Raw genomic sequence first — 16,735 nt, 5'->3', positions numbered from 1 at the left:
GAAAGCTTAGGAGTATGGAAACTTCTTTTACCATGAGGCATACATACTCCAAGGGGCATTTATCTACAAGGGCCATCTTCTTTTCATTAGAAATGAATAATGGTGGGAATAAACTCTTAGGTGATATCGCCAATGTGGCAGGGGGAAGAGGGCTTCTGGCACAGTTTGGGGGCCACATCCGTGTCCCAAGGGCTGTTCTAGTCTGGATCAGGGATGCTGTTGCCAGTGTGACAAGCTGAAAGTCATCCAGGGAGCCCTGTCCTCAGGCAGCCATCGGGGTCACCCTCCACGCATCCTCCTGGAAACTTGGTCCCGGACCTTGGAAGCTAATCACACAGAGAGGCAACCTGCGAGAGGCTCCGGCTGCCCCTCCTCCCGCGGCCGGCCTCTAGTGTTGTGTTCTGTTGCTGGGTGGAATCCCTGCAGAGCACTGAAGTAGAAATTTTGTGGTTTGAGTAGAGTGTCTAGTAGGAAGCGGGGATCAGCAGCTGGAACTGTCCTGCCTTTGTCAGCACGCAGGCTGGCTCCTTAGCTTTGACAAAGAAGTGGTTTGGGGCTCTTTTAAAAAAAAAAAAAAAAAAGAAAGAAACAACCGTGATTATACATTTCCAGCCTGCTAATATGTGTATGATAAGGTCAGTGATTTAAAAGGAAAAAAATCCTTTAATGATAGATTCTTCGGGACCCAGGCCCAGACAGAGAGGGCATTGTGTGGGTGAACTAGAGGAGGAAGTCAGAAACAACTCTGGGCAAGCCCGGCGCTTTTCTTTGGCCCAGATTGGTATTATTTCTGCTGGGTAAATTGTGAGATCAGGGCCTGAAGTTCCTCCGTGTTACTCTTTAGTTCATTCCGCTTTCTTGAGTTCACCACGGAAAGTGTTGACTTTAAGATCCTGTGTGCCTTTCTCAATTTGAGAGCCCGCTGGGCATGGCATGGCGGTCCCTGTGATCTTTCCCCCACCATAAGGACACTGCATATAAACCTGGTCAAGCGGAGGTTTTCCAAGGCTCCTGGTTTTCATTTAGAGTTATTAGCACTGAGCAGACTTATCTTCCTGGCTTTATGGCATAATGGCCTGCAGATGTCTGTGGGATAACTTAAGCCTGCATTGCCACCCCCAAATGGACCACCCCTTCGCTCTTCCCCCTTGTCCCAGCCACGCCATACCTTAGAAATGCAAACCCAGGGCAGGCTGCTGCTCACGTTGGACTTCAGAGCTGAGCTTCAAGATGTGGCTTTTAAGAAATGTGCAGACACACATACACATTTGTTTAGATGGAGCTGTGTGGGATGTGGGCTCTGCCTGTTAGCAAGAGACATTTCTTCAGTGTTTCCTACAGTGTTCTGCTTTGTACTTTGATGCTTTCACATTTCCTGCTGGATGGCTTAACTGAAAGATGGCAAGCAGAGGGTTGTTTGCAGTGATTGGCTGCTGGGGGGCGGGAAACATCCCTGGCGTCTCTATCTGTAGATCCTATGGAAACCCCCCTCCCCACACTCCTGACTTTGCAGGATGTCTCACTAAGGAAAATGATAAGGAAAACGTCCATAGTGAGTTCCTGGATATCTGTTTCTGACGTGGATTTTGCATGGCATGAAAACAAAGCATTTCTTTTATCATCCACAATGAGGGCATTGTGGGGTAAGTCTCCCCAAGGAAAGGGAAGCAGGAACAGGTTAGAAGGTGGGACTTTTCTGATTCAGGAAGTTCGATATCTTTGTGAGGAACTGTGCCGTGTGAACGTCAACGTATGATGCAGACTGGGTGTACAACAAATAGTCTTGAACCAAGGCGGCATGTGTTAACATACGTTGAATTTAATGATGAATAAAACGTAAGTACAGATGCTGGTATGCCCTGTAGTGGTGGAGCTGTGAATTCTGAATGGTTGGTTGAGGGCTGCATTTTAGGGGGGAGGGCAGCTTCAGCTGATTTTTTTTTAAATTTTCTACAGTTTATAGAAGGTTCTGTGGAGTTCTAGATTTACTAGGTAAAACTGTGTCATCCTCTCTGTGAAACTCAGGAGCCTGGAGCTCTTCTGATTGGCTCAATTGAGAGGCGGTTTCCACACGGCCGTCTTTTCCAGCTAGATGTGCTAATGGCCTGTCCACCTGGGGAAGGACTCGCGTGTGCCTCTTAGAAGAGGACTGTTACATGTTTAGTGCATATTTGGGTAGAGAGATATAAGGTAAATATATTCTTAGAATTTCAGCCAGCTATACCTGTGTAAAAACAAAACAGAACCTCCATTAGAAATGGAAGTTAAACTTTATCCATTTTGAACTTCATTCAGCATGTCCAAACATTAACATGCTAGTCTTGGTTGGTTTTTTCATTAGCACTGAACTTAGAAAAAAATTTTACATGATGATATTTGGCTAAGGCAACTAATATAAAGGAGTGTGTGGTCTTTGGTGCCCTGCTAAAGGCCCACTGATCAAATTAGGGCTATGTTTTTTTCTTTCAACAACTTCAAGCCCAAGTGTCCTCGGGAAGCTGGGCTTCGACAGTTGTGGTTCTTATTTGTGAGTGTGCTCCTTTCCGGTGACTCAATTTCCCTATTATCTGTTTCAGAAACTGTCGGGGAGGAAGATAAGTCCTGTACTACGGATGTTTGGTCAGTCCATATCAGGAGGCATTGATATGGATGGAAATGGCTATCCTGGTAAGCTGTTTTTCTCTAAAGGCATGTGAGATAAACAGAGAGAAATGAGGTAGAATAATTTCCAGTTTGGTAAGCAGTGGTTGCATCTATTCAGGCTTAGGAAATTTCACACAATAGAATGGGGCGTTTTGCCTGGTGTTTGATTTTAAGATGGAAGTGTTGAAGTTTACTTTGGGTTTTAAAATGACCTACTCTGAAGGGTTTAAGGACCAGGAGGGCGGGTTTTTACAGTGACTTCTGTGGCAGGAAGTCTTTCTAATGTGAAAAAGCACCATCCACATTAAAATGATGAACGGTGAAACCTCCTGTTTCCCTTGATATTCTACCGTATTCAGAGGCTTCTTGCTCTTGAGCCCTCTCGAAGGAGCTGAGCAGCACCTTCCCCACCCTCAACCCCACAAGAAAATTATTGAGAGAAAGATTTGGAGCAAAAAGAAAACCGTGTCCTTCCCCTAACGGACAAAACAGATCTCAGCATTCAAGGCTGGCTGGCTTGTCTTCAGGGTTAATTCATGCCTTGTGGTGGTTGAGGCTAATTGAATATAAATGTACAATTTCAAACCCCAAGTGATATCCGGTTTAGGTAGAATTGACTGGGCAGTGGAATAGTGGTTCTTTTGGTGTTTAAAGGGACGGAGTAGGGTGAGGTGAGGAAACAAAGATAATTTGAAAAAATCCAAGATCATCATGGAATTCAGAAAAAAATGTCCTGAAACTATGGGTCATTTTGCTTTTAAGAAAATATTTTTTTCCCACTTAAAATGCCTCAGGAGGATCTGGGAAAACTAATGCAATCCTGTATGAGGGCACCAAATTTTGTAGTTTCGTACAGGTAGGAGTTTTGTTCATCCCTCTAACTTGACAGAGCCAGGGGGAGTGGGAATAGAAAAGGGTCATTGTGAAGGTTTGGTCCCTGTAGGCCCTCATGGGTGTTTTTAAGTTTGAGAAAGCAATTCTCTGTGTTCTGGGCAATTTGTGGCCATCCCTAAATAATACCTTACATTGGTTTAGCACTTTAATGTATGCAAAATGCTTCCACATGCAATGTATGTTTTACAGTAACCCCAGTAGGTAGGTAGGGATGGAGGTGTCCCCGCACTTTACAGACAAGGATACTGAGCCTCGGAGGACTTAGGGGACTGGCCAGAGACCACCTTGTGGTGGATGGGCCTCCTGGCTCCTGCTCTATAAATGCACGGTGAGCAGGTGTGTTCACACTTCACAATGGATCTGATTTTCTTATCTTGCATTTTTCATAAAAGAAATGGCGAATTCATCAATTCTTTTATTTTCAAATATCCAGTCAATTCAAAAAGATTATTGGAAAAATAACAAAATTAACAAGCACACCCAAGTGCAGAAATTTTAACAGCACTACAGTTTACAGATTGGCTATTTGCTTTTCCTTAATGAGAGCATCATGTAGACGTAGGGATTCAGACTCTCTTGGTTTCAGATGCTTGGTTCTGGGAAGGAGTCATGGAACCCCAGGGCTGAGGGGTTTATATTAGAGGGAAATTCACTTATTGAATAAGTGAATACTTCCTAAGTTAAAGTTATTTAGGAATAAACATTACTAGCTAACACTTGTGCCTTGACTTACAGCTGACCTGGTATTTTCATGAATTTTCTGACTTAGGTATCTGATTTAACTTATTTAATAAGTATTATGTTTAATACATTTAATATTATATTTAATAAATATTTTCTGATTTAAGTATTATGAAATATCATCAGCCTTTGAGGGAGACACTGAGGATGATTGTCTCCATTGTACAGACAAGGATTCTGGGAGAGACTCTGAGGTCACAAAGAGTTAGGGGTGGAGCAGAGATGAGTCACATGTTCTGCAGAACCTAGAGCTTTTTCCAAGAGTCATTTAATTCTAGGTGTCCTTTTCTCTGGTTCACTCGTGTCCAAAAGAAATATATGTGAGCCACATATGTGACTTAAAATATTCCAGTAACCACATAAAAGAGATAAAAAGAAACAGGAGAAATCAATTTTAACATTTTATTTAGTCCAATATATCCAACATATTATCATTTCAACATATAATAAATATAAAAATTAATGAGATAGCTTTTTGTACTACGTCTTTGAAATCTAGTCTGTATTTTATACTCACAGCACATCTCAATGCACATCAGCCACGTATCAAGGTCTCAATAGCCGTATCTGGTGGTTGGCTGCCATATGGGAGAGTGTGGCTCTAACTCTTACAAAATAGTGCAGAGGATGGTTGTCAGGCCCTGGACCTCGGGGCTGGGCCTCCGTTGCTGTGGAATACCTTGCCAGAGGAGAGTGGGAGAGGCTTCAACAAATTTCTGACTCTGTAAATTTCTGGTTTTCAGATGTAACTGTTGGAGCCTTCATGTCTGACAGTGTGGTTCTTCTAAGGTGAGATGCTTCACTCTTGCTTCTTGGATTTTGTTCTTCATGGGTGAGGAATGGAATGTGGTGGTGCGGTGGGGAAGGGGGCACAGAGAGTTATTCACCGTTAGTCAGCAATTCCTTCTGTCCTGTTCCTGGCGGGCAGAGGTGCTTAGCAAGTGGGACTGCTACCTTTGTCTTCTTGTTCTTATTATCCTCTATCCTAGGGTTTCCAGCTGGTGGGCCTTGAATGGCTTACAAGTGTGAGATAATAGCATCCCGGAGCATCTGGGCAGAGTTTGGGGTGGACTGCCTTTTGCCATGAACAATCCCTTCCATTAACGTGCTCTACACTTATTGTCATTTCCGATGGGGGTCACGACACTCGAGGGACTAGGAAGCACTGTCCTATCCCATCTCTTTTCCCCCACACCCTTCATCCCCTGCTGTGTACCTCATCAGTCCCCAGCCCCAAAGGGACTGGGAGCCTTTTGCCCATTGGGCAGCTCTTCATTCCCTGGTGGCAGCAGAGGTGAGGGATGTGAACTTAGGCCCAGTGCTCACTGAGGCCTGTGCAGTCTAGATCTCTCCTACAAAGGCCAGTGGGCTGTCATCCCATCCATGAACTGTCTCCAAGTATTTCTGTCTGTATGAGTCAGAAGAGGCAGAATTACACTTTGGAGTGGGAGCCAACTCTTAGTTTTTGTTAGTAACCTGATGGCAGAACTTTCTAAAATAGGCTAGTAGGATCTTAGAGCTGGAAGGGATCCCAGAGGCCATGTCGTTCCACACTCTGGATTCTTCTCATTCAGCAGTGCCTTCCTTTGAGTCCCCACTGCAGGGTCACACGGCCTTCTCTTGAATGAGGAGCCCCCATGGATGGGGGCCTAGTAACTTCTAAGGGAGCCACTTAACCCCCAGGTAACTCAAAATGTTAAATTGTTAAAGAGGCAGAATAGCCGTGTGGTTGAGTGTAAACTCTGGGGCCAGGTGGCCTGGGTTCCAACCCTGACTGTGCTCTTACAAGGTGAGTTTCCTGGGCAAGCCTGGTAACCTCTCTTTCAGGATTCTCATCCCTTCAACAAGATGGGTTGAACGTCTTACCTCACTGGGTTCTTCTGAGAACTGATGGGTTAGCACATGTAAAATGCATAGAGCAGTGCCTGGTTTAAGTGCTCAATAAATGTTAACAACTCTTACATAAATTGGTTAAATTTGCCTCCCCAAATTCTGCTTCTTGGTCCCATATCTTCCACCTAGCCACCCTTCAGCATTTGAAGGTGGCAGTTGTGTCCCCCAGGTGGTGACTTCACTAAGATGAAACCTTCCTTGTCCCTTTCATTGCTCTCCACGGGGCTGGATTTCTGCTTTCTTTCTTACCCCTTCCTCTGGGTTGACAGTTTTCCTCTCAGTTAAAGCAGCTTCGGTGGCTGCAGATGATTGAAGGGAGACTTGCGAAGCGGGCGTTCCACCGGGTGCCTCTGTGGGGTCGTTTCCACTCTCTTCACTATCCTGAGCAGCTTGCTCTGGCTTGTCAGGATTCCTCTTGGGTAAAACACGTTCCCGGCTTCTCGTAGTGGAAAATAGGCCCTCTCAAAACCAGGAGCATCTGGCTTAAGGTACATCCTGTAGATTCTGCTTTTTCATTGTTCTTGTATTTTATAAACTTTGAGCTGTGAGCTCCAACCCAAAGGGGCTTTTCTTGTTCTCTCATTCGTGGTGAGGGACAGCCTCCTCCAAGAGTCTGTCCACATGGATGTAATGTGAACTGAGGCAGTTACATGGTGGAAGGTTATATCTGATGAGGTGAAAGCTACCAGGGGCAAATGTAAAGTCCTTTGCGAACGCCAGGGAGAGCTTGTGGAGAGAAGAGGCTTCAGGAGAGGAGCTGGGGAGCATGGAGCTGGATGGAGGTGGTCAGCAGAGGGCCATGATAGCCGCGGGAGGAGTGTGCAGGGATGACGAGACCACAACACACATTGACCTGTTGAGATGCAACTGTGTGTCAGATCCCGGGTATAAGGTGGAGAAGAACTAGTAGAAATAAATAATCATACAACCCATGTTTGCTAAGACTCCCCATATACAGGCACTATTTAAGCACATGTGTACATTAACTCTTTTTTGTTGTATTTTTTTTATATTGAAGTATAATTGGCATACAACAGAACCTGCCAATTGAAGTGTGCTATCTGATGAGTTTTAACCAGTGTACACACCTGTGTAACTACCACCCCCATCAAGATGAAGAGCATTTCCATCACCCCAGAATGTTTCCTCTTGCCTCTTTATAGTCACATCCCTCTCCTGATAGACAACCTCTTCTCATTTCTGTCACCATAGGTCAGTTCTAGAATTTCACATAAAGGGAATTATACAGTATGGACTCTTGTTTCTGGTTTCTTTCACTTAATGTTTTTGAGATTCATCCATGTCGTTGTATGTTCAGTTTTTCCCTCCTTACTGAGTAGGATTCCATTGACTGAATACACTATAGTTTATCTGTTCTCTTGTTGATAGAACATGTATTAATTCTTAGTCTTCTTAACAAAGCCATGACATAGATATTATTATTATCCCCATTTTATGAATGAGGAAAGCAAGTGACATAGGGGTTTTATTAATTTTAAAAAAGGAGATAATTATGGATTGTGGTAAGTGGCATGAGGATGATAAAGCAGGGTGAGGTGGTCAGGGGGACCCACATCAAGCTCAGCAAGGAGGCCAAGTAGAGTGAGGCCTGAGTCTTGTTGGAGGTGGTGGTGGGGGCTCTCACCGGTGCCCTTGGCTGTAGTAGGTCTAGAGAAGTGAGAGGCAGAAGCCAGATGGCTATGGGTGGGTGAGAGGAGAAACAAGAAAACAGACAGTGAATCTCAACTCCTTTCCAGAAGCTTGGCTGCAAAGGAGCAGATGGAATTGGCAGGTGGTTCAAAGAAGATATTTTAAGGGTGGGAGCTTCTCAGCCAGTGTTTAGGCTGAGAACATCTTTGAAAGCTTCCCTGATCTCCATGAGTCCCTTACTCTCCTGAAAGGATCAGAAGTGGTCACCTTCAGCTTCATCCTCATCCGTATGAACCTCACCCTGACCCCATTCCTCTCTTGGGGCCTGGAGAGGTTGAAGAGACAAGAGGAAGGAGGGGAGGCTAATGCAGGGGAGATGAGGGAGGTGAGGGAGATGGGATCTGGTGTACAGGCTGTGGGTGGGGCTGGGGCCTTGACTTCTGATCCAGGCCCCAGTATTGGAAGGGGCTCAGCACAAGGTACCGTTTGGGATGTGGATGAGGGTGAACCTGAGGGTGACCACCTCAGGTCTCTTCCAGGAGTGTAAGGGACACAGGGAGCAGGGAAGCTTTCAAAGATGAGCTGGGACCCCTCAGAGAAGGAGCGGGGAGGGAGGGGCTGCCAAGCGTGTCTGAGGGGCCAGGTGGTTTTGACATCTGTGTGGCATCTGTTGATAAGGTGCTGGATGTGGCTGAACAGCTGTGAACAAGATGGTCTGGAGACTTCAGCTGACTAAGCAACGTAGGGGTCCCAGTCATGACCTGGTTGACAGGCAAGTTAGGTAGATTTTGAGTTACCTCAGGGTTTGGGTGGGACCAGCAAAGGGAGGAGGGCCAGGAAACCCTGCATGTGCAGGTACATACAAACACACCGTGCTCATTCTTAAACATCCTACAAGGGAGAGTCTGGAGGTGTGTGGGTTAGGAATGCTTTGAGCTCCCACTAAGGGAAAGCTGTACTGCGAGTGGCTTCAAACTGTAGACCTTAGTGAGTTCCATGGAGTGGGTGGCTCCAGGGAAGGTTTAGTGGCCTAGCATCTTCACCAGGGGTGCAGGCTGTTTATCTGTGCCCCTGTCCCCGCCCTGTAAGCAGCACTGACCCCACAAAAGGCCAGGGTGATTGGAGCAGCACCACATCAGAGAGTGTTCTCATGGTTTTGTTATTTACCTGGAAGTGAAAAATCAGGATTTGAAATGTCAGCCATCAAAGAAGTATGCCAGCCACCAGCTTCTTTAAGATAAAGTCCTGAAAGCATTTGTGATACTGTCCTTGGGTGCCCCTTTGCTTTTATCTCAGAGGCTGGCACACTGGCAGGAGGGACCGTGAAACCCAGTCTCCCGCCCCCCAGGAGCCTGGGCTGACCCAGCTCTGCCTTCAGGAAGTTTGTCTTCTCGGATTAGCTCAGGAGGGCAGGTCCTGTGTTCGGGTGATAGGGGCCTGGTGCTGTGCTGTTGAAGGTCAAAGGAAGTGATCATAGAGGCTTATGACAGATTTCTGAGCTTTTCCTGGTCCACAAACAATACTTGGAGTTGAAATAAAAGGGTTTGTTGGAACTGATCTGACAGATGTTGAAGGAACACGTGCTTGTCAACGTCCTTGTGTGTTATTTCAAAGGATTCCATTTTAACAGCCTTCATCTGGGTCACTTTGCTGGACTGGCTACTTCTGTTTCCTGCTCACCTCACCTTCTTCTGCAGAGCTTTGCGGTGAGAGGAGGAACTGGGCATTCTCCTGCCGAGGTGGCCCTGGGACAATGAGAGGGGCTGGCCTTTTCCTTGGAACAGTGACCAGGCAGGACATGTGCCGTATAGGGTGGGGCTCTCATACGGTGGAGACCAGCTCTCCCTGGTACGTCTGTCTGTTTTGTGAAACTTTGGGCACTCCTGTGGTTTTTAATCCCTTGGCCTAGAGTAAAGTTTGCACCCATTTAATAAGGATTTTTGAACACCTACTATCCTGGGAAGATCAGGATGAATGTGCTAGGAATCCAGCCTTTGGGGGAGCCTGCAGCCTGGTGGGGCTGGTTTACAAATAGATAAGGACCTTTATTAGTAAGTGAGGTGAGGTGTGAGTACAGTGCCGGGACCCAGAGAGGGAGGACATCCAGCCACCATGGTCCCCGAAGGCTTCCTGGGAGAGGGACCCATGAGCTGGCTGTTGAAGGGCCATTGGGGCTTTACAGAGTGTCCGTTGGCATCTGTCAATCACATTGACCAGGAGTAGACTATTAGTTTACTGAGTTAGTTATAACATCTTCTAAGGATGAATCCAGAAGAAAACTGGAAGAACAGGATATTGGATTTCCTTCAGGCACTGTTGTTGTCTGACTTCTGTTAGCCCCACAACTGGATTTGTCCACACTTCCCTTGTCCTTGTCACAACTGTTCCTGTCTTGAACCATATGTCATGGCAGGAGGGGCAGTGGTGAAATCCCCTATCCCCATCTGTGCCGTGTGTCTCCTTGCTTCCTTTTTTTCTCTGAGGTTTTCCTTAATGCTTGCTTCTCTCAGAATCGGTGTTGGTCATCGTTCCCATCTATCTTGTCACCCTGAGTGCTCTTTACCGGATCATTGTACACAAGTGAGGTCGTTGTTTTCAAGCCGCTAATGCCCCTTAATCTTATTATGTCACCCAGCGGCTCCTTAGAGGTAAAAGGGTCTGTTTGTGAGGCCTGGAGGGGAGAAGGTTAAGCCCACAGCTTAGGTGACCTCCCCCCCCAGCAGATGTTTGAAATGAGAGCAGAATGGTGTGATTCACTCTCAGCTTTTGTCGGCTGCCCTGGGGGATCCATGGAAGGCACAACAGTGATGTCGTCCATCCATCAAGCACTGGGGGGTGGTCCATGGTGGTGATGGGATGGTGGGTATTTATTCGGTTTCACTTGGTCCTGAGGCCAGGCAGGTTGATTTCTTCAACTCTAAAGTGCTTTGCTGTTAGCAGCTGGGACTCCATTAATCAAGTTCTTTTAGAAAAATACTTAATGAATTGATGGGACTAAATGAAGCGGGGGAGGTTTGACCCACTGGATGGGACTAGACCTCTGTAGTTCATGCTTAGAATGGCAGTAAGTGCTTTAGGGAAATCCTTGATCCTTCATGTATTTCTCTAGTCGTGCCATTTACCATAGGGACTCCTCTTAAATATTTTCATATCTTCCTAGTAAAATGGAAATCATAACTTAATTGGTGAAATTTTAAATAATCACCGAATATCTGGTGGCTCATTTATGGCTTCAACCAGATGTGTTTTATTAACAACTAACTTGCCTTTATTATTGGGAAACTAACCATTAATTTATGAGGAAATAAGCCTCTTCTAAAACCAGAAAAGAAGTATTTACCAGAGCACGCTGGCCCTTTTCTCTCGGGTTATTTCACACCTGAGTGAAATGCTGGGCTGCAGGCCTAGGATTTGTCCTGCTGGTTTGGTTCTTGTTTGATCTGAGAGCTGCTCCTCAGCACACCTAAGTCACCTTCCTCTCTCGACCCGCAGGGCAAGACCTGTCATTACGGTCGACGTCTCCATCTTCCTCCCAGCCTCCATCAACATCACGGCGCCTCAGTGTCACGATGGACAGCAGCCTGTGAACTGCCTGAACGTCACCGCCTGCTTTAGCTTCCACGGCAGTCACGTTCCGGGAGAAATCGGTAATGAGCTGCCGAGGCAGGGCTCAGGAGCTAGAGGGCTTAGCTGGAGCGTGCTTGCAGGGCGCTTCTGAGGTGCTCTCTCGCTGTGCATCCCGGCTGGTTTTGCAGGCAGCAGGCCCACAGGCCAGGCCTCCTTTCTCTCTCAGGTTCCTCCTCTTCTCTTTTCTGCTTACCTTTGTTTTCCCAATTTAGCGGAACCTCCAGCTCTAGGACAAATAATATTTGGCCCCAGACATCCTTTCCTCAAATGTATGTGGACCAGACTGAAACCTCAGTGGGCCATGGGTGGGACAGGCCCGTGGGACTTGTGGAAATGTAGTGACTGGAGGCTGGCTCTTATGGAACATTCTGTGCAGATAGAAGAAAAGAAGTGGTGGGACTTTGGAAGCTCTTTGAGTTTGTAGCACCAGCCAGATGTCAGGGGGCTTATACCCTTTCCTGTGGATCGGAGGCCACGGATGGGTAGTGCGATTGGGATGCTGAGTTTCACAAAGGCTTAGGTTTCCCAAAGATGCGGAGCTGCTTTGTCAGCTTTGGATGATTGAAAAGAGGCGGCCATCCTGCTGTTTCTGTTTAGGGAATGTTGACTTGCTAGCCCAGCTCCAGAGACTGGCTCAAACCCTGGAGCAAGATAGGATCCCTGTGGGTTAGAATTTACAGCATGTGATCCCTTGAAGGAAATGAATCCAGAGCAGTCATGCAGATTAACAGGTGCTTTGCTTTTACTTGAAAAAGGCTAATTTAATAATAGAAAGTAGAGTTCCAGTAAAAAGGAAAAAACACCGATAAGGACCTCGACTCACTGACTTTCCTAGACATTTCTAGTGTCCTGAGTGTCTTCCCTCCCTGCTCGCAGTGTAGTCCTCAGACTAGCAGGCTCAGCATCCCTTGTGAATTTGTGAGGGATGTAGACTCTTGGGCTCCCCTCTGGACCCCTGAATCCGAATCTGCATTTTTACAAGATCCTTGCGGGATCGCGTGCACATTTAAGTTTGAGAAACGCTGCTCTGGAGCACACATGGGGGTGCGTGCACACATGCAGATGTGCAGAAACACACTTCCACCTGCTCGTTCATTCGTCAGCTGCACCCTGAATGCTCCGCCTTATTTAACAATATGCTAATCCTTCTAGGCTAACTCTCTCATTGACACTTTATCTTGGTCTTCAGGGGGATTCAATAAGCTCAACAATTAAACCTTGTACCTCTATGGAGTTTTTTGTCTTTTAAACAGAACTTAGAAATTTCAAAACTGCATGTAAACATACCATGGGCCTGGGACTTGGTTAGCGAGGGAGGAGTAACAAACTTTTTTGGACAGCCTGGTGAGAACAGGATACCTGCTCAAGATCATATAGCTATTGGTAAAGCCAGGAGTTGAATTCTTGTCTCATGATACTTAGTTTTACTTTCCAAAAACTATTTCTCACCACCTCCCTAATTGTTTAAGACACCACAGTCTCTAGGAAAAAAATTTCCTGATGGTCCTGGGACTTGTGATGTAGTTGGACTCCATTAAAAAACATCTTAAAAGAATGATTGAATTGAAGATTAATCTTGGTGTGCATAAAAATAAGCAGAACTATTCCAGAACTCTAAAAAAAAGCAAGCAATTAATAGTTCATGTGTGTTTTCATTTGACAAATAGTGATTGCATGCCTGCATGTACCAGGTGTGTCCTCATGGAGCTTCTAATGGGAATTACAGAGTTTCTACTATTTTGATCCTGAAGCAGTGTACACAACTTTCAGGCTCTTTAACTACATCATTGTTGTGGTGGAAATGAAGGTAAATTGGTGTAGCAGGAACAGAAGAGAAGAAACCAAGATGCCAGCTTTGAGCTAGGGTGATTTCAGAGCATAAGACAAGTGGTAGGGCAAACTCTGATTTGAAGGTTCATGAGCTGAGCAAGGAGGAGACATGGGCATCACCTCACGCTGCTCCTGACCAGTGGCCCTTTCTGGGGCTCCAGTCATTGGGGCTCCTTTCATTGACTTGTAGGCAGAATTATAATGGAGGACTAGGCTTAGCTATGCCCCTGAAGTGTTGGGGTATAATGGAAGAGACAGGCTATTTACTGACATACAGTACTGCACCTCCTGGGCAGCGTGGAGCAACCTGGCTAATGTCAACAAGAGGGTGGTGAACTTTCAGCAGGAGTTCACCTTCCCATTCTCGTCGCTTCCTTATCCTCCATCTGTCTCATAGGTTCATTGATGAAGTCAAACATCCCTTTGCAGTCTAAGGGGAGATTTTCCACTTTTAAAGTCAATAGGGCAATGCATAAAATTATCCACCCCTGGCATTTTTCTATCTCTTCCCTTGGCATTCAGGGAAATGCGTTATATCTCACTCTTTGCAGTGAAGGAGAAATTCAGAAATCTGCCAAACAATGAGTTGGCAGTGGAATATGGAAAGTTTGAGGAGGGAAAAATGGGCAGCCACTATGGAAATGTGATGGGAAATCAGGTGGAGATGAAAGGTAGCTTGTCAAGTAGCTGTGTGGGTCCAGCAGTGGGTGGGGTGTTCTGGAGTCCAGCATAGAAGGCAGCCCCTTGGCTCTGCACAGTCAGGAAGATCAGCTCCCTGGTCTCCAGATGGAGGGAGGGTAGGGGCATCTACAGGGCACAGACATCCTCCAGCCTCAGCAGTTAGTGCTGGCCAGCTCAGTATCATCACCAAGGACTCTGCATTGGGAGCCCAAGGCTAGGGCTCTAGCTATGAGCCTTCCTCACTCCTGCTGCTGGCAGCTGCAGAAGAGCCATGCTGGTGGTGGTGGCCACAGAATGCCTGGCAAATGAGTGTCTGCCTTGGGCGGGCCTTCCAGGCACCTCTCAATATCTTTATATCCAGGGCTGAGTTTGTCAGTGGAATGGCTACATTTGAGCAGTGCAGCCTGGGTAGTGCAATAAAGAGATACCAGGGGTGTGCTAGCTACTCCTGATCAGCTGTCAGAAGTGGTATCTATCTGCTGGTGTCTTCAGTCACAGGAACTGTCTGGGGACACTTTTGGGAGCCATAAGCAATTGATATTACAGTCTTGTGTCTGGTTCCTTCTCTCCCTTGGGACCTGGTGGGGTTCAAGCATACACACAGAGAAGGGACTCTATTTGCCTCTTCATTTCTTTTTTTGCATTAGCAGTGGAAAACCACGGCTCCCACTTGGCTGTGAGAGTATTCAGGACCAGCTGATTAGCTGAGCCGTGAGGGGCTGCTGCGGCTTCTGGCAGTACCGTGGGAACCACAGAGGTTCTCTGTAGGAGGTGACCCTGCCTTGGCCTCTGTAACAGGGCCCAGTCAGGAAAACAGAAAACCACAGCAGTTATTTTAACAGAGAGAATTTAACATTGGGAATCTGTTAAGTAGGTCAGGGAGAACTTGGTAGTAACTATAGGAAGCAGCCGCCACCACTTCTAGGTCTGCACCAGAGGGTCTCAAAGGGTGGTCTCCAGACCAGCTGCAGCAGTAGCACATGGGATCTTGTCAGAAAGGCAAATTCTAATGGAATCTGAAACTCTGAGGGTGGGGCCTGACAGCGTGTGTTTTAGCAAGCTTCCAGGCGGCTTAGATTTGACAGCCCTCATCAAGGAGGACAAAGGGACAATGTTAGAGTTGGGGTGAACCACTTCCTTGGGGTTATCAGAACCTATAAGTGCTAAGAAGGGACCCTGTGGACCTTGGATCTAAACCTTGGAGGAGGGGGTACTGGCTGGTGCTGCTGGAGTTCCTGGGGTTGGGGGGGGCGGCGGTGCAGTGAGCCTGGCTGTGGGGGTGTGGGGGAAAAACTGAAACTAGAATTAACTGCTGTTGGGACCAGCTGCCATGGGAAACTGTCTCTGGGTTAAGCTGTTAGGAATAGGAAGCAGGCAGGAAGGAGCAAGCCCCTTCTCCCTCCTCCAGCCTTGCAGCCTCCCTCAAGCTCTCCATCTTGGCAGAGCCTCACAGAGAGCCGCTGGCAAAGCAGAAATGAGGTTTGCAGAGTCCCAGCCACAGTGTTGCAGAGCACAGAAGGGCGGGTTTGGATCTGAGAGACAATAGCTTTGTAAACCCACACAGCAGATAGCCACTCACGTGGAGTTACTGAAGCGCCTGTAGAGTCCTTCCATCAACAAATAGTTATTAAGCTCTTAAAAGGGCCAGACTCCGTGCCTAGTCCTGGGCACAGAGCAGACAACAGGCCAGGCAGTGTCCTTGCTGCCATCGAGCTTGTGTTCTCTGGGGAGGGAGGCATATAAGACAGAAACAACTGGTGCTCCCTCGCTCCTTCTTCTGGGTATGTCTGAACCCCTTCGTGTGGCAGGCCCTGTGCTCCGTGCTGGGGTGCAGACACTGCGTCCAAACCTAGCAGCCCATAGAACAGGTTTATAACATATTGCATCAAGGAGTTTAAAACAAGAGTTCTGCCTATCCCAAGTCTTATTAATCACTTCATTCTTGGCTTGGGGAGCAGCCTGTGGGTCCCTGGAGCTTCCTGGCTGCCATAAGGAAGGGTGGTGAGTGCTGTGCTGGAGAGGGCTCTGCCCCTTGCCCATGGGCCAGGCCTGTACTTACTTGCTGGTCAGGCTGAAGACTAAATGTGCTTGTCAATCTCTGGAGGCAGAGAATGGAGCTGGCGATTCTGGATTCTCACCAGAGTGCTAAATGAAAACCAGGAAGGGATGAGCCCTAAGTGGTTGTGTTTTGTGCCCTGATCTGGTGCTGCCATGTTTCCATGGCTCTCAGAGAACCTCACAAAGCTGTGAGCGAGCAGGGGTGCCTGCCGTGTTTCGAGACAAGCAGTTGGGCCCAGGTCCTGAGAGATGGCAGCAAGGTCATCCAAGCCACGCACAGAAATAGGGTTGAAAGCAGGTGACTTGTCCCCAAACCTTCCTTCTGGCTTTAGGGGTGCATTTCTGCTCCAGAGTGTTTACACAGAACATTCTCTGAGCTCCTCCTGGTCTCTGGAGAAGCATGGAGATGGGATAAGGAGGCAAATCTATGTTATATGAGGAATGGGGTAACCTAGTTTAATAATTACCACTTGACTCCTTTGAGGGAGGGAGGAAAGCTTAGGAAAGCTAGTATAGTGGAAATGTCCCTTTTCCCCCCTCTCCTGGGAAACTCTAAGGGAAGCTCAGAGTAAGTCTGAAAGGAGGATTTATTAATAGAATTTCACAGCTGAAATCACGTTCTGATGGAGAATAGGAATGAATCAAAACTCGCTGAGAGCGACCAGAGCTGAGTTGATGCAAGACAGCTGGCTCCCTCCTGGCCCTGGCCGTGTGGGGG

At 47.1% G+C, this 16,735-nt stretch overlaps 1 protein-coding gene across 1 annotated transcript in view; it reads left to right on the top strand.

Moving 5' to 3' along the window:
- ITGA9 (integrin subunit alpha 9) overlaps positions 1-16,735 on the top strand; it is a 330,548-nt gene that overhangs the window by 68,394 nt on the left and 245,419 nt on the right. The window contains exons 12-14 of the mRNA XM_046668517.1: positions 2,577-2,667; positions 5,022-5,067; positions 11,314-11,468. Of these exons, the coding sequence (XP_046524473.1) occupies positions 2,577-2,667; positions 5,022-5,067; positions 11,314-11,468 (292 nt within the window). The remainder of the gene's footprint in view (positions 1-2,576; positions 2,668-5,021; positions 5,068-11,313; positions 11,469-16,735) is intronic.

This window comes from Equus quagga, chromosome 1 (assembly GCF_021613505.1).
Source record: "Equus quagga isolate Etosha38 chromosome 1, UCLA_HA_Equagga_1.0, whole genome shotgun sequence".
In the NCBI taxonomy this organism is placed as follows: Eukaryota; Metazoa; Chordata; class Mammalia; order Perissodactyla; family Equidae; genus Equus; species Equus quagga.
Note: the sequence above shows the minus strand (reverse complement) of the source record. Positions and strands in the feature narration are given on the sequence as shown.